General features: G+C 36.5%; 1 protein-coding gene across 1 annotated transcript; it reads right to left on the bottom strand.

Annotated features, from left to right (window-relative positions):
- Positions 1-442: 442 nt before the first annotated feature.
- LOC125752163 (heterogeneous nuclear ribonucleoprotein A/B-like) lies at positions 443-1,486 on the bottom strand (the record flags this gene model as incomplete). The annotated part of the gene is given in 2 exon segments (XM_049091889.1): positions 443-1,224; positions 1,226-1,486. Coding segments are annotated over 2 exon segments (1,020 nt in total), but the record flags the coding sequence as incomplete, so codon positions are not given.
- Between the last annotated feature and the right edge of the window lie 22,195 nt (positions 1,487-23,681).

Below are 23,681 nucleotides of genomic sequence, written 5' to 3'. Positions count from 1 at the left end.
TGTATAATTGTGTTTTGATCCTATGTTTCCTTCAAAATATCCCTTATAAGTATCAGCAATGACCTCCATGTTGCCATATTGTGATTAATCCTTAGTGTTACCTTACTTGACTTGTCAGCTTCATTGGGCAAAGTGATCGCCCTCTCCTACTTAGAACACATTCTTCATTATCTTTCAGAATATCGCTTTCTGTTTATATTTATTTTTTCACTCCTGTCTTTTCAGTTTTTTTTTTGGGGGGGGGGGTTAAATTTTTATTTCAAAAGCTTGGATAGCTTCAATATCCAGGCCGTGGCAAAATCAGGACACGTGTAAAATACCTTACAATACATTAGATCCCCAAAAGGTACCAAAAAAGTACAGTAAAATTAACACTTCCATTAACAGGAAATGTATGACACAAATAATATAAAACTAAAAGGTGAAAAAAAGGTGACACTGGTTTTCTAGGATACAGTTTACTCTTTACAACCAGGGTCCACAGGTGCAGGCTGCAGCGCGGCAGCAGGAAGCAGACCCTCCAATCTGGCTCTGGGAACCCGGGAGTAAAATGAGCCCATGATGCTGCCTACAACTAGAGCTCTGGAAATAGTCAGCAGGAGGTTGATTTCCAGGGGGGAGATTTAAATAAGATGCCCATGGGATAGATGCACATGGGCCAGGCCACAGGAAGTACGCCAAGTTGGATTTGGTACCGAACTGTGTTTGCTCGATACCCAACCAAAGCGTCCCGACGTCCGTTGGGCGTCCTGCTGCACGAAGAAGCCTCAGTATGGCTTGTAGGCGTCGCGGTGGCCGCGGGGCTGCTCTCCCGCCGTGCGGACTACCCCGACTGCGCTTGTAGCCTGCGCTTGTAGCCGGGCCGCGGCCCCGCGGGTGGCCGTCGCCCTGGTTCCCGGTGCCTGGACTCTGGCCTCCGCCGCGCCCCAGCGCCGCCGCCGGGTCCTGGGCTGCGGTTCCCACGGCCCCCAGAGCCGCCCGAGGCTGCGCACAGCCCTCCGCGTGGGCCCCCTGGATTGCACACTTGCTTCCGCTGATGGTACGGGACCTTTTCTCCAGAACCTTCTTCACAGGTCCTTCTTCTTTAAAGGTGACGGAGACAAAACCTCGTCTTTTATTCGACTTTGGATCCTTTGGAAGCTCAATGGCCTCGATCTCCCCAAACTCGCCGAAGTATTCTCTGACCTTCTCCTCAGTGGCTCCGGGATTCAGACCCCCTACAAACGATTTTCTTTACCGGGTCCTTTTCCATGGCCATGGCCTTCTTGGGGTCAGCGACGCGGCCAGGCAGCCTGTGTTCCTTCTGCTCTAGGACCTTCTCCACACTGGCCGCATCTTTGAAGACGATAAACCCAACCCCTCTTGGCCGGCCAGTGTGTGGGTCCGATTTTATGGGACAGTCAACGACCTCCCCAAATTTGGTAAAATGATCCTTTAGGTCCTCTTGGCCGGTATCCCAGCGCATGCCTCCAAGAACATTCTTCCCGCGCCCTCCGCGCCCCCCCGCGACCCCGCGACCCCGCCGCCCCCGCGCCCCCCGCGTCCCCCGCCGCCCCCGCCGCCCCCGCACCCCCCGCCGCCGCCGCCCCGCGCCGCACAGACCCACCGACCCACAAGCCCACTCGGGCCCGGGCGGTGCCGCCGCCTCATTTCAGTTTCTTTTGCTAGTTTTTCTCCATCTTCCCAAATGAGAACTTGGTCCTGGGGCTTCATCTGTTTGGCTTCTTCTCGCGCCCTTGGCGTCTTATTGAGGGTGTCAGTGACTCACCCATGAATACCTACATTCTGAATCTTTCCTGCCTTCTCCCAAACGGCAGATTGGTTATACACCTGCTTAAATGACGTCATCACTTGAATGATTCTAGTGTATGCTGCTTTACTTTCTGTGTCTTTCCCATGCTTCTTTCTTCTTTTGTACTTCTCCTGATGTTAGTAGCACTCATCTAGTTACTTAGATTAAAAAAATTTAAAAAAACTTGGAGGCATTCTTGATTTTTGTCTTTTACATCCCATCTGTTATAGATTCTGTTGGTCCTACCTTCAAAATATACCCGAAATTTGACACTCCTTGCTATTTGGAGTCAAGTCTAAGCCACCATCACCCCTCATCCTGTGGATTACATCCTGCTTTGACAGCTGCCCCTGTGCTTTACTCTTAGCACACAAATTTGGGTAGGTAGCCTGCATATGCTTTCCTCAAAGCTTCCTTTGGCTTTCCATCTCATGTAGTGAAGTAACTAAAGGCCTTGCAATGCTTGCTTCCGAGGCCCCATTTGCTCACTAACCTCACCTCTCCTCTTTTCCTTACTCTACTTCAGCCTTACTAGCTTTCTTGCTGTCCCTTCAGTAGGGCAAGCTGTGGGGTGCCTGGGTGGCTCAGTGGGTTAAGTGTCTGATTCTTAATTTCAGCTCAAGTCATGACCTCAGAGTCCCATTGTTGGGCTCTGTAGGGGGTCTGCTTGTCCCTCTCTCTCTCTGCTCCTCCCCACATCCACATGCTTTCTCTCTCAAATCAATCAATCAATCAATTCTTTAAGTAGGACAAGCAGCTAAACTCTTGACCATCTGAGGGCCTTGCCATATGATCTTTTCACTGTGTGTGGCTCCCTTTCTTTCACTTTGCTCATGCCCTCATTTCTTTCAAGTCTGTGTTCAAATGCCATCTTCTCTATGAACTACGTTCCCTGACATCCCATCAGAAAATATCACATCTTGGGATCCCTGGGTGGCGCAGCAGTTTGGCGCCTGCCTTTGGCCCAGGGCGTGATCCTGGAGACCTGGGATCGAATCCCACATCGGGCTCCCGGTGCATGGAGCCTGCCTCTCCCTCTGCCTATGTCTCTGCCTCTCTCTTTTTCTCTCTTTGTGACTATCATAAATAAATTTTAAAAAAAATTAAAAAAAAGAAAATATCGCATCTTGATTTGACACATCCTATTCCCCTTATTCTAATTTCTTTTTTCTCCAAGGCACTTATTCTTACGTGATATATTATATGTATTAACATTAATAGATGTTAATTATTATTAAATTTTCTGCCTACTCCATTATGACATAAATTCTTGGGGAGCTTGGGCTTTATCTGTATTACTGAATCTCAATGCCTAGAACAGAGCGCTGTAGGCACTCAACAATTCTTGAGAGAATAAATGAAATGTAGGTTACTATTTTCATTTGTAAGAAAGGACCTGATCCAAATTTAGGGAATCTGGAGAGATTTTTTAAAAAAGAAGTGACTTTAGCCTAGACCTAAAAGATGTGTGGGAGTTAACCAGATGACGAAGAAGAAAAAGAGTGCTCCAGATGGAGGAAATGAATGTGCTAGAAAGAATGGTGTGCTTGAGGAATTAAGGCAGTTTATTCTAACTGGGGATGCATTTGTATTTGGGGCAGGGAGTGGGAGAGTGGCAGTTGGATATGTTTGAAGATATAACTACAGAGCAGCTCACCGGGAAGGCTTTATGTCCATGCTAATATCTTGGGAGTTTTATCTGAAGGAAATGGCTGCCCCTAGAGTTTTAAGGAGAGAAGTGACATGCATTTTGGAAAGATGACACCAGCTGCCATGTATAAAATTGATATGGGAGAGAGAAATGGGAGAGGGAAGAGAGATAGAAGGCCAGTCTGGAAATCTAGGTGAGAAATCATGGCTTCTGACCTGGGAAGTGGTGTTGGGGTTAAAGAGCAGGGGTGGAGTCTGAGAACTTACAGGGACTGGATGTGAGTATGAAGAAGATGGAGAAATCTAGAATGTTTTATAATATCTAAACGTGTATTTATACTTAGATAGTATGATAGAATCTCCAACCTTTCTTTGCATTTCTGAATTTCTAGTAAATTCCTGAGATAACTGTAAAATATATTTTTGCAGTGTCCTCTGCATATTTTCTTTGTAAAAGAGTTATAAATTGTGGAGAAATATTTGCTTATAGAGACCAGATTGAATTATGATTTGTTTGGAATAAAACCCACCCCAGTTTACTGAGCATTTAATTTGTGCAAAGTGTTGTGGCTATTGGACTGCAAAAAAGTATAAGAAATAATAATTTTTCTTAATGCATTTAAATGACAAAAATAGTTGTCTGATCCTTCATATCTTAAATATTTCAGTATTGCAGAGTATGAAGTGGACCTAGAAAGTCTAGTCATCTTCCTGGCTCAGCAGTATTTCTGCAATTTGAAAAAAACCACAAGAATGTAAATTCATAATGGCAGGTACCACTTATTAGCCCTGTGTCTCAAGCATTGTGTAAAGTATCTCACATGCATATTATTTCATTTAGTCTTTATTACAGTCCAATGAGGGCAGGTACTATTATTATTCCTATTTTGTATGAGAGAAAAAAACCCAAGACTCTGAGAGGGTAAGTAACTTACCTTATATCACACAGTAAGTAAATGTACAGCTAAGCTAGAATTTCCAGTGTCATGTGACTCCAGATCCTGCTCTTTCCTTAAACCTGTGCCTGTCATAATTTCCTGGCTTATTAAAAGAAGCATGGAAACAATGTGGATTTATCAACAGCTCTTAAGAAAAGTCTAGAACTTTGTACTTACCCATCAGTTCTTGTAATTAGTGCCTCTTAATGTTACTAATTAGAACTCATCTCACAATAATATTCAATAATGTATTTCATTGAGTTTCGTGTCCATCACAGATTTATGTGCTCCTTTCAAGTTCCTCAATTGCTGCTGCATAGCTAAGCAATACTCATTTTATTTCTCAAATCTGACAAATGTGTAATGTGAAAATCAGCAAGTGTGGAGACCCTTAACTTGCTAATGTTCTCTTTGTTAATTTTTTAATGTTTCCAATGCTTACATTTCCATTGCATTTAGTATGCATCATAGAAGTGTCTCTTTGCAAGTTCATTACATATACTCTTTGATTGCAGTTAGAGCCTTTGGATTGCTGTTAGGCATAGTGGAAATAATTAGCAGTTTAGTTCTATGCTGATTTTAGAACAAATAACTGCAGTCAGTTTCTCAAATAACTTAATTACTGTTAATCAGTATAGTAGTATGATCCTCTATAGCATTGTCATTGGAGGGTAACAACTGTCCACTCTGCACATATTTCCTTTCCTCTGGCAAAGAATAAATTAATATCTTTTAAAGCTCAAAGCAGATAAAGATAAGCTTTTGATGTGTCTGTATTTTTAAAAAGAAGTATTTAGAAATTTTACAGAAAACATTAAAGGAAATTGCTGAAATCTTTTTGTGACCATCCAGAGTTACTGGATAATAGAGAACTTAAGTGACAAATAGCCTATGTAATAAAATTAACTTGAGGCCTTTAAATTCATTCATTCCTTCATTCATTGAAACTATTTCTTTTGAAAAGTGAAGCAGTTAATAAACTTAAGCAAAGGGAACCTGGAAACATCTCTCCCAAACAATCAAGTTAATAAGAAAAAGAAAAGAGCAAAAACCTGTCAATCTTTTTGTGTTTGGAACGAAAGAAGGTGACCTGTGTAGTGATGCTTAGTTATGGGTGAAGTATGGAGGTTCTCAGTAATGAAGTCATGGGAGGGGCATGGAGATAAGCACTGAGCAGGGCTTTGTGAATTCACATCTCCCATCTCCACTACCTGCACATGGGTTCATGTTTTGGGATACAGATATGTAAGCAGAACTTTCTCTTTACCTGACAGAAATGATGTCTGCTAATAGTGATATATTCTGTGCATATTACTTTTGATACTTTCTAAAGGCTTCATCAGAAGTTAGATATCTATCAGTAGCATTAGTAGCAAATGCTATGTATGCTTTAAAAATGAGTTAATATCATTACTCTGTTGGAAAACTTGTCTAATACAAACTATCTTTATACCTTTAAACTTGCCTGGATATTTAGCTCAACAGAGAAATCTAGGCTGAAAAGTATCCTTTAAATTTTTAGTTTTATCCTTTTACTGTTTTTTTTTTTTACAACTTTATTAAGGTAAAATTGATGTTTCAGTGAACTGCACATTTTAAAATTCTATAATTTGATGGTTTGACATATGTATGACACCATGACAATCAAGATAATGAATGCATCTATAACCTCAAAATTTTCCTTGTGTCCATTTGTAATCTGTTCTTTATTTCATGCCTTTGTTCGGGCATGTCCCTCTCCTGTCAACGTTACTCTGAACATGAATATTTTAACCTGAACAATTCAAATAGGACTGCTATTCCCGTGCTGCTTTTCAGACCTGTTCAATGTCACGCTACTTTCACAGCTGGCTCTCCCTCGGCTCCGCCCATGAACTCACCTGTGTGAGAGCAGTTACCATATTCAGGGCTTCCCAGCCCGAGGGCCACACAGAACAGGTGTCCATCCAGGGCAGAGTAGCCAGGCTTTTGGGAAATCACCTCAACAGAGAAAAACAGAACAGAACCTGACCTGTGGTGGTTTGACTTAACACACCACTTCAAGAATGGGAAAGTCCTTGTACTAAAATTCTGGCTGGCTGTAACCTAGCCTTGTGGAAAATGAAGAAACGAGTGGCTTACACTGCAGAACGCTCTTTTCTTAAAAGACAGCCTGGGGAGGTTAGTCGGAAGGATGAGGGGCAAGTGTTTTCACATGGGGATTAGGTAGTAAAAATGCTGACTCCTGATTGCCACTTAGTGATGTCACCTGGCTTCTGTGGCCCTAGTACCTCACCTTCAAAAATATGGTGAGTCTCAGATTTGGCCATTTTTAACTATATGGGATAGATGAGGCATGGCCCCTCTTGAAAGAAAGGAATAAAAAAAGAAAAAAAACACATAGTCACATGTTATGTGACTATAAATTAGTTTTCACTTTCTAGAATTTTAGATACATGGAATCATGTATACTCCTTTTGTTTGGTTCCTTTCACTAAGTGTATTTTGAGATTTATACATTTTGTGTCAGTAGTTCACTTTTGCTGTTTACTATTTCATTGTACACATTTTTACTACTGTATGTTTATCCCTTCTGCTGATGACTGCTTGATTTGTTGCCAGTTTTTGGCCATTCCAATAAAACTGGTGTAAATATTCATGTGTCTGTTTGGACCTCTGGTTTTGTGTCTCTTCAGTAAATACTGAGGTGTGGAATGGCTGAGCAACTATTTAACTTTCTCAGGAACTTAAAAAAACTTTCCAGAGTAGTTGGCTTAGTCAGTTGAGGCAGCTATAACAAAGTACTATAGACTGAGTTACTTATAAACAGACATTTATGTATCACATTTCTGGAGGCTAGAAGTCCAAGATCAAGATGCCAGTAAGGCTGTGTTCTGGTGACTACCCTCATCTGGGTTGCACAATGTCTATCCTTTTATCCTCACATGGTAGAAAGAGTAGTGGAGAGCTGGCCTGGGTCCCTTTTAGAAGGGCATTGATCTCATTTATGAAGGCACTAATCATCTCATGATCTAATCATCTCCTAGAAGCCCCACCTCCTATTACCATCATATTGCAGGTTAGGATTTTATCATATGAATTTTGGAGGAAGATAGACATTCAGTCCATGATGGTAAGTTGTACAGTTTTAATTCCCACTGGTAGTGCATGAAAGTTCTAGTTGTTGCTCATCTCCTCAACACTTGTTATAGTCAGTCTTTCTAATTTTAGCTTTTCTTGTGTCTGTCATGGTAACCATGAGGTACCATGAGGTAACCAGTTGATCCTGTATCATTTGTTGAAAAAACTTTTATTTCCCCATTGAATTGCATTGACACATTATTTTCACATTATTTGAACATATATATTCACGGAACTGTTTGTGAACCTTCTGTTCTGTTCTATTAATGGTATATTTATCTCTTTGGCAGTACCCAAATAGATTGGTTACTGTTGTTTTATAGTTAGTCATGATATCAGGAAGGGTAATTCCTTGCACGTCATTCTTCTATCTTAAAATATCTTTGGTTATTCTAGATCTCTTGCATTTTTATAAAAATTTTAAAACAATTTGTGATTTTCTACACACACAAAAATACTGCTACTGCTGAAATTCTGATTTGGATTATACTGAATCTAAATATCAACTTGGCTAAGTTGGCTTTTTAAGCAATATTGAGGCTTATGACATGTCAGCATGATGTATAACTGTTTACTTAGGTTATTTTTATTTTTGCTCAATAGTATGTTTTATTTTTTAGTGTATACATCCATGTATCTTCTGTTTGATCATTATGTATTCTATTGTTTTTCGTTGTCATTGTGTGTGGAGTTGGTTTTTAAGTTTCATTTCTCATTTGCTTTCTTATCAATGTGTAAACTTGCATTCCATGACCTTGCTAAATTCACTTAACTACTTTTAGTAGTCGTTTGTGGATTCTCTGTTGGTATCTACATAAATAATCATATCTTCTCTAAGCAGAAACAGTTTTTTTTCTTTTCATTATCTATGAACTTTTAAGTTATTTTTTGTTGTATTATATTGGTTCTGACCTCCAGTTATTGAATAGAAGTGGTAATAAAGAAGATCCTTGCCTCATTCACAATCTTAAGGCGAAAGCAACCACTTTCACTGTTAAGTCTGACAGTAGTGTAGGATTTTTTTAGGGATGCTTTTTATCAGCTTGAGGATATTACCTACTATTCATAATTTGTTGAGAGTTTTTATCATTAATGCATCTTGCATTTTGTCAAATGCTCTTTCTGCATGTATTGAAATATAAGTATTTTTTCTTACTATATCAGTTGCTAAATTGTATAGATTGATATTTGAAAATTAATCCAAGATTGTATTTGTATCATAAAGCCTACTTGGTTATAGTATATTATCTTTTAAAAAACAACTTGGATTCTAGTTAGTAACATTTGTAAGGAATTTTTACATCTATATACATCATGAAAATTGGTTTGTGGTGTTTTTTTCTGCCTTTATATTTTGGTTTTGATATCAAGTTGATGCTATACTCATAAATGAGTTGGGAAATATTTCCTTTTCTATAATTTGTGTGTGTCTGTGTATGTGAGAATTGATACTGTTTTTTCTTTAACTATTTGATAGAATTCACCAGTAAAGTGATCTGGGTCTGGATTTTTCTTGTTGGTAGATTTTAACTATAAATCAGTATCTTTAATAGATACGGGGATATTTGGATGTTATATTTGTTTTTTCTCAAAAAAAAAAAGTTTGTGTTTTATAAGGAATTTATCCATTTCACCTAAATTTTTGTATTAGAGAAAGTTGTTCTTAATATTCCTTTATTATTCTTTTAATATCTCTAGAATCTGTAGCAGTTTCATCTCTCCCAATTTTGGTAATTTATCTTTTTATTTCTGATGATAAGTTGTTTGTAAATTTTTCTCATCTCAAAAAAACAGCTTTTGATTTTATTGATTTTTTTCCTATTGCCTTAATTTTTTAATTGATTTCTAGTGTAGTCATTATTATGTTCTTTCTTTTACCTACTTTGGGTTTATTTGCTCATGTCAATTGTATTTCAGTAGAACTAGGGAAAAATAAAATCTTTTTTCATTTCTCTTTTCCTATTTTATTTCTTCTTTGATGTGGGGATTATTTAGGCATTTATTATTTAGATTCCATATATTTGGTATTTTCCAGATATAATTCTATTACTCATGTCTTACTCAGTTCCACTGGGCAGAGAGCATACTTTGTAGACTCAAATCATTTTCAATTTATTCAAATTTGTTTTTATCTCCAAAAGTATGATCTTTCTTGCTAACTATTCCATGTAAAGCTGAATAGAATGTGTATTCTCTTACCGGATGAGATGTTTTATAACTATCAATTAAGTCAGGCTGGTTGGTAATGCTTTTCAGCTCTTCTGTATACTTAGTGAATTTTTGTATGTTTTCTATCAATTATTGAGAAAAGAAGGTTCAAATATCTGAATATAATTTTGTAGCTTTGTTTGTGTCTCCTTGGTGTTTGGTCAATTTCTGTTGCAAGAATTTGAAACTCCCTTAGGTCTTTTTAATGAACTGACAACTTTATTATAATGAAAAGACTTTCATTATCCCTGGAAAATATTTTTATCTGAATTTACTTTGTTATTGCTTTAGCCATGCCAACTTTCTTGATACTAGTGTTACTGTGGTTTATCTTTTCCAAGTATTTTAATTTTATAACTTAGTGTATCTTGATATTTAAAATGGGTTTCTTATAGTTGGCTATGGTTGAATATTGCTTTTTATCTAATTATAATTTTAAAAAAATATTTTATTTATTCATTCATGAGAGGCAGAGAGAGAGAGAGAGAGAGAGAGAGAGGCAGAGACACAAGCAGAGGGAGAGGTAGGCTCCATACAGGAGCCTGATGTGGGACTCGATCCCAGGACTCCAGAATCACACCCTGGGCCAAAGGCAGGCACTAAACCGCTGAGCCACCCAGGGATCCCAAATTATAATCTTTTAATTTGGGTAATTAAGCCATTTATATTTAATGTGATCTTTAATATAATGAGGTTTAAATCTACCATCTTAATACTTATTATTTGTTTTTATTTTTCCTGTCTTTTCTCCTCAACTGGCCATCCTTTCTTCTTTTCTGCCTTTTTGTTTGACTAATTGATTATTTTTATGTTTCTGTTTTATCTCTTTTGTTGTCTTAATAGGTATAATTCTTTTCTGTACTATTGCAAAGTTGCTTTATAGCTTATAGCACACATATAAAACTTATCACAGTCTGCCTCCAGGTGATAGTTATGTCACCTCACATATAGTATAAAAATGCTAAAACATTATTTTTCTGTTTTTCCCTTTTGGAGCTTATGCTATTATTGTCATACATTTCACTGATATATAAATGCTATAAAGCCTTCATTACATTCTTACTGTTTTTGTTTAAATCACTTTCTTTTAAAAATATTTAAATAACAGGAAAAATCATATATTCTCACAAAATTACCATTTCTGGTGTGTTTACATTCCTTTGTATAATTATATATTTTCATCTGATAAAATTTCCTGTGCCTAAAGAGCTTTATTTACATTTGTTACAGTCAAGTTGTTGCACATGAATTATTTCAGTTTTTGTCTGAATGAAAAGATATTTATTTCATCTCCTTTTTGAGAGATAGTTTGGGCATAAAATTCTAGGTTGATGGTACTAAAATACTTTAAAGTATTTCTTAAAATACTTCAGAGATATTACACTGTCTCTGATAAGAAATCTGTTGTTATTCTTATCTTTGTTCTTCTCTGTGTAATGTCCCTTTTTCTCCTAGTACTTTTAAGATTTTCTCTTCATCACTGCTTTTGAGCGATTAGATCATGATACATCTTTTTGTAGTTTTCATCATGTTTCTTGTGCTAAGGTTTCTTAAAAATTTTTATTTAAATTCAATTAATTAACATATAATGTATTATCGGTTTCAGAGATCAGTGATTCGTCATATGCTCTCCTTAATGTTTATCACCCAGTTGCCTCATGCCTGCACCCCTCTCCACTCCAGCGACCCTCAGTTTATATCCTTTGATTAAGAATCTTTTATGGTTTGTTTCCCTCTCTGATTTTATCTTGTTTTATTTTCTCCTCTCTTCCACTATGATCCTCTGTTTTGTTTCTTAACTTTTACATATGAATGAGATCCTATGATAATTGTCTTTCTCTGATTGACTTATTTCACTTAGCATAATATCCTCTAGTTCCATCCATGTCATTGCAAATGGCAAGATTTCATTAGTTCTGATGGTTGAGTAGTATTCCATTGTGATATATATATAGCCATTTATTGAAGAGACTGTCTTTTTTTCTGTTGGATATTCTTTCCTGTTTGTTGAAGATGAGTTGGCCATATTGTTGAGAGTCCATTTATCAGTTCTATGTTCTGTTCCATTGATCTATATGTCTGTTTTTGTACCAGTACCATAGTGTCTTGATGATTACAGCTTTGTAATAGTCCAGAATAGTCCAACTTTGAAGTCCAGAATTGTGATGCTACCAGTTTTGGTTTTCTTTTTCAACAATCCTTTGACTATTCAAGGTCTTTTCACATTCCATACAAATTTTAGGGTTATTTGTTCCAACTCTCTGAAATAAGTCGCTGGTATTTTGATAAGAATTGCACTGAATGTATAGATTGCGCTAGGTAGCATAGACATTTTCACAATATTTGTTCTTCAAATCCATGAGCATGGGACATTTTTCCATTTCTTTGTATCTTCCTCAGTTTCTTTCATGAGTGTTCCATAGTTTTGTTTTGTTTTTAAGATTTTATTTATTCATAGAGACACAGAGAGAGAGAGAGGCAGAGACACAGGCAGAGGGAGAAGCAAGCTCCACGCAGAGAGCCCGACGTGGGACTCCATCTAGGGTCTTCAGGATCACGCCCTGGGCTGCAGGCGGCGCTAAGCCGCTGCGCCACCAGGGCTGCCCGAGTGTTCTATAGTTTTCTGAGTATAGATTCTTTGCCTCTTTCGTTAGTTTTATTCCTAGGTTTCTTATGGTTTGGGGTGCAATTATAAATGGGATGGACTCCTTAATTTCTCTTTCTTCTGTCACATTGTTAGTGTATAGAAATGCAACTGAGTTTTGTGCATTGATTTTATATCCTGCTACTTTGCTGAATTTCTGTATGAGTTCTAGCAATATTGGGGTTGAGTCTTTTGGACTTCCCTTATAGAGTATTGTCATCTGCGAAGAGTGAGAGTTAGACTTCTTCTTTGCCTTTGTTTTGTCTGATTGCTGAGGCTAGGAGTTCTAGCACTATGTTGAACAGCGATTGTTGTGGCGGACATCCGTTGTTCTTGACCTTGGAGAGGAAAAGTTCTCAGTTTTCCCCATTGAGAATGATATTTGCTGTGGGCTTTCTGTATATGGCTTTTATAATAAAAAGGTTGTTCTCTCTATCCCTACACTGTGAAGACTTTTAATAAAGAAAGGATGCTATTCTTTGCCAAATGCTTTTTCTGCATCTATTGAAAGAGTCATATGGTTCTTATCCTTTCTTTTATGAATGTAGTGTATTACATTGATTTATTTGTGGATGTTGAACACATAAATTTAAATGTTTGTAAACTAAATTGAAATGGTGGGTCAATGGGAATGTTTATCAATCTTATTAATTTTTTCAAAGAACCAGCTCTTAGTTTCTTTGATATGTTCTATTGTTCTTTTGGTTTCTATTTCATTGATTTCTACTCTAATCTTTATTACTTCTCTTTTCCTGCTTAGTTTGGGCTTTATTTGCTGTTCTTTTTCCCAGCTACTGTAGATGTAAGGTTAGGTTGTATATTTGAGACCTTTCTTATTTCTTGAGAAAGGCTTGTATTGCTATATACTTCCCTCTTAGGACGACCCTTGCTGCACCCCAAAGGTTTTGAGCAGTGGTGTTTTCATTTTCATTTCATTTCATAGTCATTTCCATGAATTTTTAAATTTTCTTTAATTTCCTGGTTCATCCCATTCATTCTTTAGTAGGATGCTATTTAGCCTACATGTATTTCAGTTCTTTCCAAATTTCCTCTTGTGATTGAGTTTCAGTTTCAAAGCATTGTGGTCTGAATATGTAGGGAATTATGCCAGTCTTTTGGTACTGGTTGAGACCAGGTTTGTGATCCAATATGTGATCTATTCTGGAGAATGGTCCATGTGCACTCAGGAAGAATGTGTATTCTGTTGCTTCAGGATGGAATGTTTCTGAAACTGCTAATCTTTCTTCTGTTGATCCAATTTTATTATGTGGGCTGCCACAGTGAACACTAAGATGATTTATATTGCTTTATCTTCTAGTTCACTAATATTTTCTTCTAGAGTGTGTTTAATTTGCTATGAGTGTATTTTGGTGTATTAAATCTTTTTTTTTTTAAACATTTTTATTTATTTATGATAGTCAGAGAGAGAGAGAGAGAGAGAGGCAGAGACACAGGTAGAGGGAGAAGCAGGCTCCATGCACCGGGAGCCCGACGTGGGATTCGATCCCAGGTCTCCAGGATCGCGCCCTGGGCCAAAGGCAGGCGCTAAACCGCTGCGCCACCCAGGGATCCCTATTTTGGTGTATTAGAAGATATCAAGTGTACATCTCTTTTCAGATATCGTTTTATTTCATGTCATTAAACTAAAACTGACTGTAGTTTTAGTCATAAATTCAGTATAGCTTCAAGGTTTTACTTAACATGTCCAATCTTTGGGCTTTTTGAACACAGAGAATACAGTCATAATACCCATTTTAATGTTCTGGTCTGCTAATTCCATCATCTGTGTGAGTGCTGATGCTGATCGAAAACTATTAGTTTTCATTGATTGTTTTTTTCTGCTCATTATATGTAGTTATTTTCTCACTTCTTATGCCTGTAAATTTTTGATTCAATGCCAGACATTGTGTGTTTTTACCTTGCTGAGTGCATGAACATTTTATATTCTTATAGTTGAATTTTATTCTGGAATGTGGTTAAATTATTTGGATACATTTTGTTTCTTGCTCTTGTCTTCATATTTGTTGGGCAGTAGTACCAGCATAACATTTAGCCTAGGAATAGTTATTTTTTACATCCGAGGCCAGACTCTTTTGAATCTTCTACCCAAAGTCCCGATGAGTTATAAGGTTTTTCCATTCCAGCTCTTGGTAAACAGGTATTATTCTCAGTCTGTGTGAGTATCTATTCTTGTTTCCCCTCATTTTTCAGTTACATTTTTCCTCTTACCCTCTGGTAGTCTCATCACAGGAAAACTCTGATTAATATGAATAGAATCTTTATGAAAATCTTTGAGTTTTCTACTTTTCATGCCTCTTCTCTTTTATACTCTGCTCTGTGAATTTAGTGTCTTTGTTTTTCCTGGTCTATCAGACTGTCTCTTCATCTCAGGCCTACCCCAGGTTCTCCCTGTGTTTCAGCCTGAAACTCTCTCAAGGAAATCAATAGAGACAGTCACAGATTCTTGTTTCTCATGTCTTCTTTGTTTTGGGATGCCTGGTTGGCTTAGTGCTTGAGTATCTGCCTTCAGATCAGGGCATGATTCCAGGGTTCTAGAATCAAGTCCCACATCAGATCCCCACAGGGAGCCTGCTTCTCCCTCTGCCTATGTATCTACTCTCTGTGTGTCTCTTATAAATAAATAAATATAAACAAATAAATAAATAAATAATAAATATTTATTATTTATTTATTTATTTATTATTTATTATTTATTTTAAATATTTATTTATTTCAATAAATATAAATAAACAATATTTATTTATATAAATAAATATCTTTAAAAATTAAAAATTTTGTTTCATATCTTTTGCTCAAGTTCTTATCTTTTTAGTTTATACTGTAAATTCAGGCCTCTTCATTTTGGGTAGAATTGGAAGTCACAGATTCAATGAAAAAATAAGCATCAAGTTGTTTTATAGATTTTGATTATATACAGATTTTATGTTAGAGAGCAGAAGTTATGTGTTCCAAGTAGTTAAATAATTTATGATTATAAATCTAACCAGGAATTGTTCATGAAGGAAGATCTATATGACAAATAACAGAAAAGAGTTAGATAGTTTGCTATTATTGGTTATTGCATTTGTGGGTATCTGTATCTATATTTGTATTACATCTTTAGCCGTAATTGTTTGCTGTCCCAAATGAGAATTTTTATGTGAACAAAATACTTTTGTACATTGAAGTCTGTATAACTTTCAACAGTATATGTAAATTGTATATATAATATACATATAATTTCTTGTACAGAAAAACTGTGAAATTAGCAAACTGAAAATTAGTGATAACACCTGACTTAATTAAAAACTTTAAGATAGTAACATTGTGTGAGGACAAAGAACTAAGCTGATCTTGCAATATTTAACGGAAATCTTTCTGGGCTAAAAATTGGAATATATCATGGGTATGGTAATTAACAGTATACCTGTAGAGATTCCTCATGCTCAAGACATAGATTGTTTAGCACCTTTGCCAGTGAATGTTTGTAAACTGTCATTTATCCGTGTTGTTGTCAGGAGATTTTTTGTACAAGTGGAGAAATGAACTTGTTCATTTTATCCTAGGGCACATCCTTGCCTCATCTTACGTTGAAGGAAAACCTTGGCTTTTAGTTTGTACTAGAACCCCAACCTCAGTAAGTTTGATGTTTTCTCTGAACCAGTATTCAAAACAGTTATTCAAAAACATATGAAATGTATAAAATCAGTTCAACAGTTGTAACAAATATACCATCATAGGAAGGATTGTCAGTAGTGGAAGGGGGTTTGGGTATGAGGAAAGGAGGGTACATGGGAACTTTTTTGTATTTCACTGAATGTTGCTATGAACTTAAACATTCTTTAGTGAATTAATTTTGTGAATTTAAAAGATGGCACAATTTATTACATTTCTAATAAAACTGTCATTGGCAAATTCATTTGACCCCCAAAGAGTTTTGCCGCTTTCCCATGCTCCCAGTCACCAGAAATGAAAGTAATAACCTGCAGTAAATATGCAAAATTTGAAAGTTTGTAGTATAGACTCCCCCAAAGGTTCCCTAATATCTCAGCTTATAAAAATGAACTGCATTATTCAGTTAAATTGTTTCAATTTACAGTATTGGGATAAAGGAAGCATGTGAATTAAAACTGAATTGCATGAAATTTGATACTGAAATTGAATTGAAGAATTTTATAAATTTTTGAGAGATATTGCCTTAAATATTAAGACTTATATATTAACATTTTGAAGTATACATGACAACAAATGCAGTATATTGTTAAGACACTGAATGAAGTAAAATATTGTACATTTAAAGGTCATAAGAACGAATGGTGTGCTGTGCATCACACTGTGAAATACAAGACTAATGTCACCATCTTAGCACATAAAAATTACACATTTTGTTTTTCACATACACAGGAAACAATATTCAATAATCAAAAATAACTGATAAACTATTTTGTACTTTCCCACGCCTTAGTTTTTAAACTTAGATTTGACAATAAAACTAAGGGTTGTATATCTTTTATATATTGTTTTAGGTCCTAAAACCATATTTCAGTGGTGTGCTAGAGTCAGTTTATATTGTTTGTTTAGGACCAATTTTAAATATTCAGGGTTTCTTGGAATTGTAGTAAGCATACTTAAAATGAGATCTACCCTCTTAACAGATTTTTAAAGTTCATAATACAGTATTACTGACCATGAGCACAGTGCTCTTACAGCAGATCTCTAGAACTTATTCAACTCGTGTTGTAATTGAAGCTTTGCCTATTGACCAGTAGCTCTCCATTTCCACTTTCTCCCAGCACCTGGCAACCTGCATTGTACTTTCTATGAGTTTGAGTTTTTAGATCCCTCATGTAAGTGAAGCATGCAGCATTTGTTTTTTTTTTTTTTTTTTTTTTTTTTTTTTTTTTTTTTTTTTTTTTTTTAGCATGCAGCATTTGTCCCTGTATTTCACTTAGCATGATGTCCTGACCTAGTTGTTAATTATTGGCAGCTTGAAATAGTCAATGGTAGGAATATTTACACCATGGAAAATGGAAAACGCCCAGAAGTCAGATTTTTTGTTCATTTGTTTTGTTTTGTTTTCTTTCCAGAGAGCTAGATTACCAGCACATTTCTAAATACTTTAGTGAAAATATCTGATGGTTGATTTTTTTCTTATACATTGTCAGGGTCAGTCATTTTTTATACTCTATCAGATCACTGTAGGCATTTGGGGTTCTGATCTGTGACTAGGGAAAGACACAAACATTTTAGTAGGCAGATCAGAGAATGCTGGGAGCAGTACTCCCAGCAGATTGAGGACCATGAAGATTTGCTTTAATTGGATGGTTTATTGCCTGGTCTCTTCTAGCCTGGAGATCTACCAGTGGATGCATGACACAGAGTTAGGGCAGGCTACCAATCAGGAGAGTAAGAGCCCAGGAGAGTATGAAGTTTAAGATAGTATGAACTAGCATTCAAAGATGGTAATTTGAAGTACCATTAAAGAACGACCCCAACATGTAGTGACTCTAGAACCAACACCTGAGCAAGGCAGATTCAGTTTCCTAAGAGGAAGAGGTTAGTGAAGGTAAGTTTGCTGAAGAGGAGTATTACTCCATTCTCTGCTGGACACAGCTCCTGTGCTTATTTTTGGACACCACACGTACCTTTAAGATCTGATCCATTTTATGTGGAACATCTGTTACTCTCCCTAGATGGAGATTGAAGATACATAGCTTATACCATTGAGAAGAAAAAAAAAAAGTCTCTCCTAAAATTCAAATGAAATGCATCAACTCCCATGATTGGTCCTGAGATAGATCTGTAAAGAGAAGAAATCTCTGAGCCATTGACTGTAGGGGAAGGGTTAGGGCAGGAGAGGCATCTTTGAATCAGGTTTCTGGACTCTATGGGAAGAGGAGGTCATGGTAGCAGGAGATTCCAGAGATATCATTCGCGGGTAATTAATTATTCTAGGGGGTGTTTTTATTCTCTTAGAATAAGTGCATTGGAAGAAACAGTGTGAAGAAACAGTGTGATGAATCACCAAAGTATGGTTTACTGCGAAGCCAGAAAAGCTTGAGCTTACATTGGAGATGCCCTAGCAGTGATTCAGATGGTGGTCATATGCTTTTGTAGAGCTTAAAATAATAGACTATTTTGACTGTATTTGATTGAGATCACTGTCTCTTTCTACTGTAATTTTTCTCCACCACATTTCCTGTTCTTGCAGGTAGTGGCCCTTCTAAGGGGAAATTGTATTGCAGATATATTTTTAAAATACAACTTGAAAAGATGTATTCTTATTTGATCTTATTTGATATAAGATCAAAATATTTCTTATTTTGATATGACAGAAAGCAGTTTCACTTGATTATTAATAATTCCCAAGTTTCTTTTTTATTAAGCCAAAATTTATTTTGAAATTTTTGCGAAGGATCTTTAACATTCAATATCTATCAGTAAACTCATTTAGAAATAAAATAATATGTTGAAAGTATTATCTAAGTAGCAAAATTAACTCCCAGGTAAATGCCTGGCTGTCTTCAGTGAGTGTTGGGATACAGGGCTTCCTCATCTCGTGGGATGGCTGAGTGTTGAAAGAGAGCTACATTTCTCTATATGAAGTTGCTTGAGATGATAGGGGTAATAGATGCATATATCTAGTCTAGTTTGATTTGGTTAGTTGAGGAAAAGAGGAAGGAAAAAGACACTATATTGTAATTGAATGAGGAAAGCTTTACAAAGGCTGGTAATTTGAAAGCTATAAAGGAAAAGATATTATGTGAATATGTGGCTGTATGCATTACATATGTGTTTTTTTGCATGCCAAAGATATCATCAACAACATCAAAGCTTAAGGAATATATTAGGAAATTTACCTGCATAATATATGAGAGGCGAATGGACAATATCAATAAAGTACAAAATACAGCATAGTTCTTCCAAAATAATGGGAAAAAAGATAAATAATCCCATGAAAAACATAAGCAGTGAATATAAAAAATAACCAATTTGTGGAAAGACAATGGCTGGTAACTTATACTTGGTCTCAGTGTATTTAGAGATATGTGAGCATTCATTTCACTTCCATAACTTTGGCAGGTAGTAAATTAATGATAATTCCTTTTGCTGGCATGGATTACTGGGGGGAAACTGTACACTCATGTAATTGTAGTAGAAATATGAGTCATTATATCCTTTTAAATGAGCATTTGGCAAGATCTAAAAATTTAAATAAAACACATAGACTTTGAGCCAGCAATAAAGCTCTTGTGAATCTATTCTAAACAAATTAGAACACTATGGGACTAATACATACGTGTTTAGTGCTATACAGTTGACGATGACAACAAATTGGAAATGGAATTAGTGCTAATTAAATAGGTGAATGACTTGAATAAACTGTGGTACATCTGTACATTGCACAGAATACATTCATTATAAGGAGTAGGTTAGTGTTTTACCCATTGACCAGCATAAATTTCCATGATGTATTGTTACATGAAGAATGAAAGTTGCAGAAATGTATATAAAATAGGATCACATTAAACTTAAAGTGTCAAAGAGCGCTTTGATTTTATATATATGCATGGAAAAATATGGTAATAAACACATAGGGTTATTTGTATTGGTTATTAGACATGTGTTGATTAGGCAAAGGAAAGAAGGGAGGGGTCAAAATAAGACTGTAAGAAACAGGAAGTTCCCAGATTAAAAAAAAAATGACATGATATATGATTCAGTTCAATTTGTACAAAAGTTTAACTGTATGTGTGTAAAGTGTATACATGTGAGAAAGGAGAGATGTTTTAAAATATGGTCACTATTATGAATTCACTTGTATCTTCCCAAACTTCATATGGGAACCTCCAGCCCCCTGGTGTGACACTCTTTGGAAATAGGGTATTTAAGGAGGTACTTAAGGTTAAATGAGTTCACAAATGTAGAGCCTTCATCCAAGAACATGGGATATCAGGGATGTGTGACACAGAGAAAGCCATGTGAAGGCAACGACAAGAAGGTAGCCATCTGCAAGCCAGAGAGGCCTCAGGAGAAACCAAACCTACTAATACCTTGATCTTGGAATTCAGCTTCCATGATTCTGAGAAACAAATTTATGTTGTTTAAGTCACCTAATCTGCAGTCTTTTGTTATGGCAGCCCTCACAAACTAGTACTATCAATCAAATTATTCATGTGGTTACCTCAATATTTCAGGTGATTTTGTATTTTTTTCTTTAGATGTGTCTATGCTATGTGATTTTTTTAACAGTGAAAATAAGTTATTTTTAGGGCTATTATTTTTTAAAACATTTAATTAATTAACAGAGAGAAAGAGAGAGCTCAAGTGTTAGGGGGAGGGGCAGAGGGAGAGTGAGAGGGAGAGTCTTAAGCAGGCTCCACGCTGGGCTGGGCATGGAGCTCCTTGTAGGGTTTGATCTCATGACCCTGAGATCATGACCTGAGCCAAAGTTTAGAGGTTGTCACTTAACCGACTGAGCCACGTAGGCATCCCATTTTTAAAACATTTTAAATGAGATAAAAAGGAATAAAAGGTAGTAGGCCCTGGAATTAAAAGGTCATGTTACCTGACCAAATTCAGCAAAATGGAAAATGAAAGTATGTCTTATATAGTGTTGGAGAGGGGCAGAAACACCCCAAGGGAGCATAGAAAGAATGGGTATAGACAGTGAGAAGATAACAGAATAGCCTCTCAGAGGGAAGCAGAGATGCAGAACAGATAGGCTTGGAGGAAATAAAAGACCTTTTGGCTTCAGTCTCTTTATGGACTGGTAGTACCTTATCATTGTTTTCATATTTCCATGAGATTTCACCATATCTTTCTAAAATATTTTTTTCTGATAACTTGAGTCAAATCTCTGCCGTGTATCCTAATGTTCTACTAGAAAAATATGCAAGACTTCTATTTTGTTACAGAGAAATCTGATTGCCATGGCTTAGAAAGTTTCATCCCGAGTGTTACCCAGCACTGCACTGAAGACCAAGGGCTCTAAGATCTCCGAAGTTTTCACATTTAAGTCTGTATGTCTTCTCTAACATTGCCATACTGTGAAGCTTTCCTTGTCACTTATTTGGTCTTGAGCTTGTGGTAAGAAAAAGGGTGAATGACTCCCCCAGCTGAAAGATAAACCGAAGCCAATCATTATTTGGAAAAAAAAAAAAATTAGTTGAAGAAAAGATTTCAGAACGGAAGTATCTCCTACATTTGTAGAATAAAAGCTTGCTGTTCAGCACCATCACAGTTTCCTTGATGGACTACAATGAGATCAGCATTTGGCTTTGGGTTTGTCATTGCTATCTAGTTTGTTTTTAAAAGATTTTATTTATTTATTTATTTATTTATTTATTTATTTATTTATTTATTTGAGAGAGAGAGCACACATGAACAAGGAGAGAGGCAGAAGAAGAGGGGGAAGCAGACTCCCTACTGAGCAGGGAGCTGTACTTGGGGTTCAATCTGAGGACCTCAAGATCATGACCTGAGCCGAAGGCAGACACTTAGCCGGACTGAGGCACCCAAGTGCCCCTGGGTTGTTTCTGAAGTAAGCTCTTGTTTTCTGCCTCATCTCTAATTTATCTCACAGTCTGTTGGACTGAAGCACCTTTGTCAAGATTTTCTCCCTACCCAAGAGCTTAAAATGGCTCATAGTCCTTGGTGCTCTCTGATGGGTTTGCCAGTTTTTGTGCTTATCCTATCCATTAGTTCTTCAGCAATGTTTATGAAATTGGGTCACGCTTTGCTATTCTCTTTACATGTCATTAATGTTTTACCTCAAACATTGTATATTCTACAAGCTTCTCTTCCCCCTTTGTCTTTTAGTTACTTGAATTCTTCCTTGCTTTGTGGTTGGCTTCATGTCTTTCCCTTATTCTGAAGCATTTTCTGATCAATCTCATGCTAAAAGCCAACACTTACTTTTGACTTTCTCACGTACTTAGAATTTATCCCACACAGGTTAGCTGGACATTTATTTGGCTATGAAAATAAGAGAGCCTGTTTAGAATACTCTCTAAAGTGGGGGGAAAAAAAACAAAAAATTCCAAGCCTAAATGAAGGATCCCCATGCAGACCTATAGATGGGCTACTCACTGGTCTCAATACCACAGCTTGTGATATACTCAGGTAGTCACACAAGAATGTTAATAAAATCCCTTGTGCCTGAAAGAAGGGAAATGATGGTATTCTGACTACAAACATCCATAATACTAGATCCTTAAGATGGCTCTGGTATATTTACTCTTAAATAAGACTGTGTCCTCAGGGACAAATTATGATGACTGTACATCAGGTAGGAGTCCCAAAATGCTTAAAAAGTTCTCTGTTCATTTGACAGGCTTGGATGTGACAGTGCGTATAAGGTTAATTAATTCCCTTCCCTAAAACCCAACTATTAAATATAAAATATTAAAAAACAGGGAAGGATTTTCATCCTCATAAAACTAACAACTGAAACTTATAGTTTGTGATAAAATTTGGCCAGATACAGAGACATGGCTCCAGTTGAAAAAGGAGGCTGAAATCTGATTATAAGGCTTCATTTTTTTCCTTTACACATATATTTCCCTAAATACAACTTTTTATATGCTAAAGAGAAGAGAAGGGAAGAAACTGGAAATAATAATATGTTAGATAATTTTGGAGATATAAGAAAAGACGAATGAACAAAAATTAAATAATCCTATGTGTCTGAACTAGCTAACAATGGGACTTCCCTGGGAGCTATGGGACCATATACGGACCTGGCTTTTTGCCAAGGAGAGTGGAGAACAGATTGGGGCACAGATATATGTAAGCCATATAGGGCTGTACATCCCAATGCAGCTGCTTGTTTTCCTATAACCTATTATCAAAATGAGGCCCAGCATGGGGAGGCCCTCAATAAGTGCCAGCATATAAACTGAATTCTTATTGTGCATTTACCAATGGCACATGTGCAAACATATACATGATTGATACTTTACCAGTGTGATTTGATAAGGCTGCATATATTATTTATTTTTGTTCCTTCATTTTTTTCAGTAGTTCATTCTGATTGGTCAGATAGGTTGTACTCTTTGTACTTTTTTACTATGACCTTCATACAAACATTACTCATATACCACACCCACACTTTTTCAACCAACTTACTATAACACACATTCTTCTACCTTTTTTTTTTCACATTCTTCTACCTTAAGAACAATACTGCCAACCCACACAACATACCACACACAAAGCCTCTCTTTATTATACCCTTCACCAAAACATGAGCACCCAGCAAAGCCCTAATATAAAACTTCCTCCAACATATTCACCAGTCACAATGATCATAGATTATAGAGCCCAT

The sequence above is a fragment of the Canis lupus genome, chromosome 11, assembly GCF_003254725.2.
Source record: "Canis lupus dingo isolate Sandy chromosome 11, ASM325472v2, whole genome shotgun sequence".
Taxonomy (NCBI): Eukaryota; Metazoa; Chordata; class Mammalia; order Carnivora; family Canidae; genus Canis; species Canis lupus.
The sequence above is the reverse complement of the archived record's forward strand: the minus strand, read 5'-3'. Positions and strand labels throughout refer to the sequence as shown.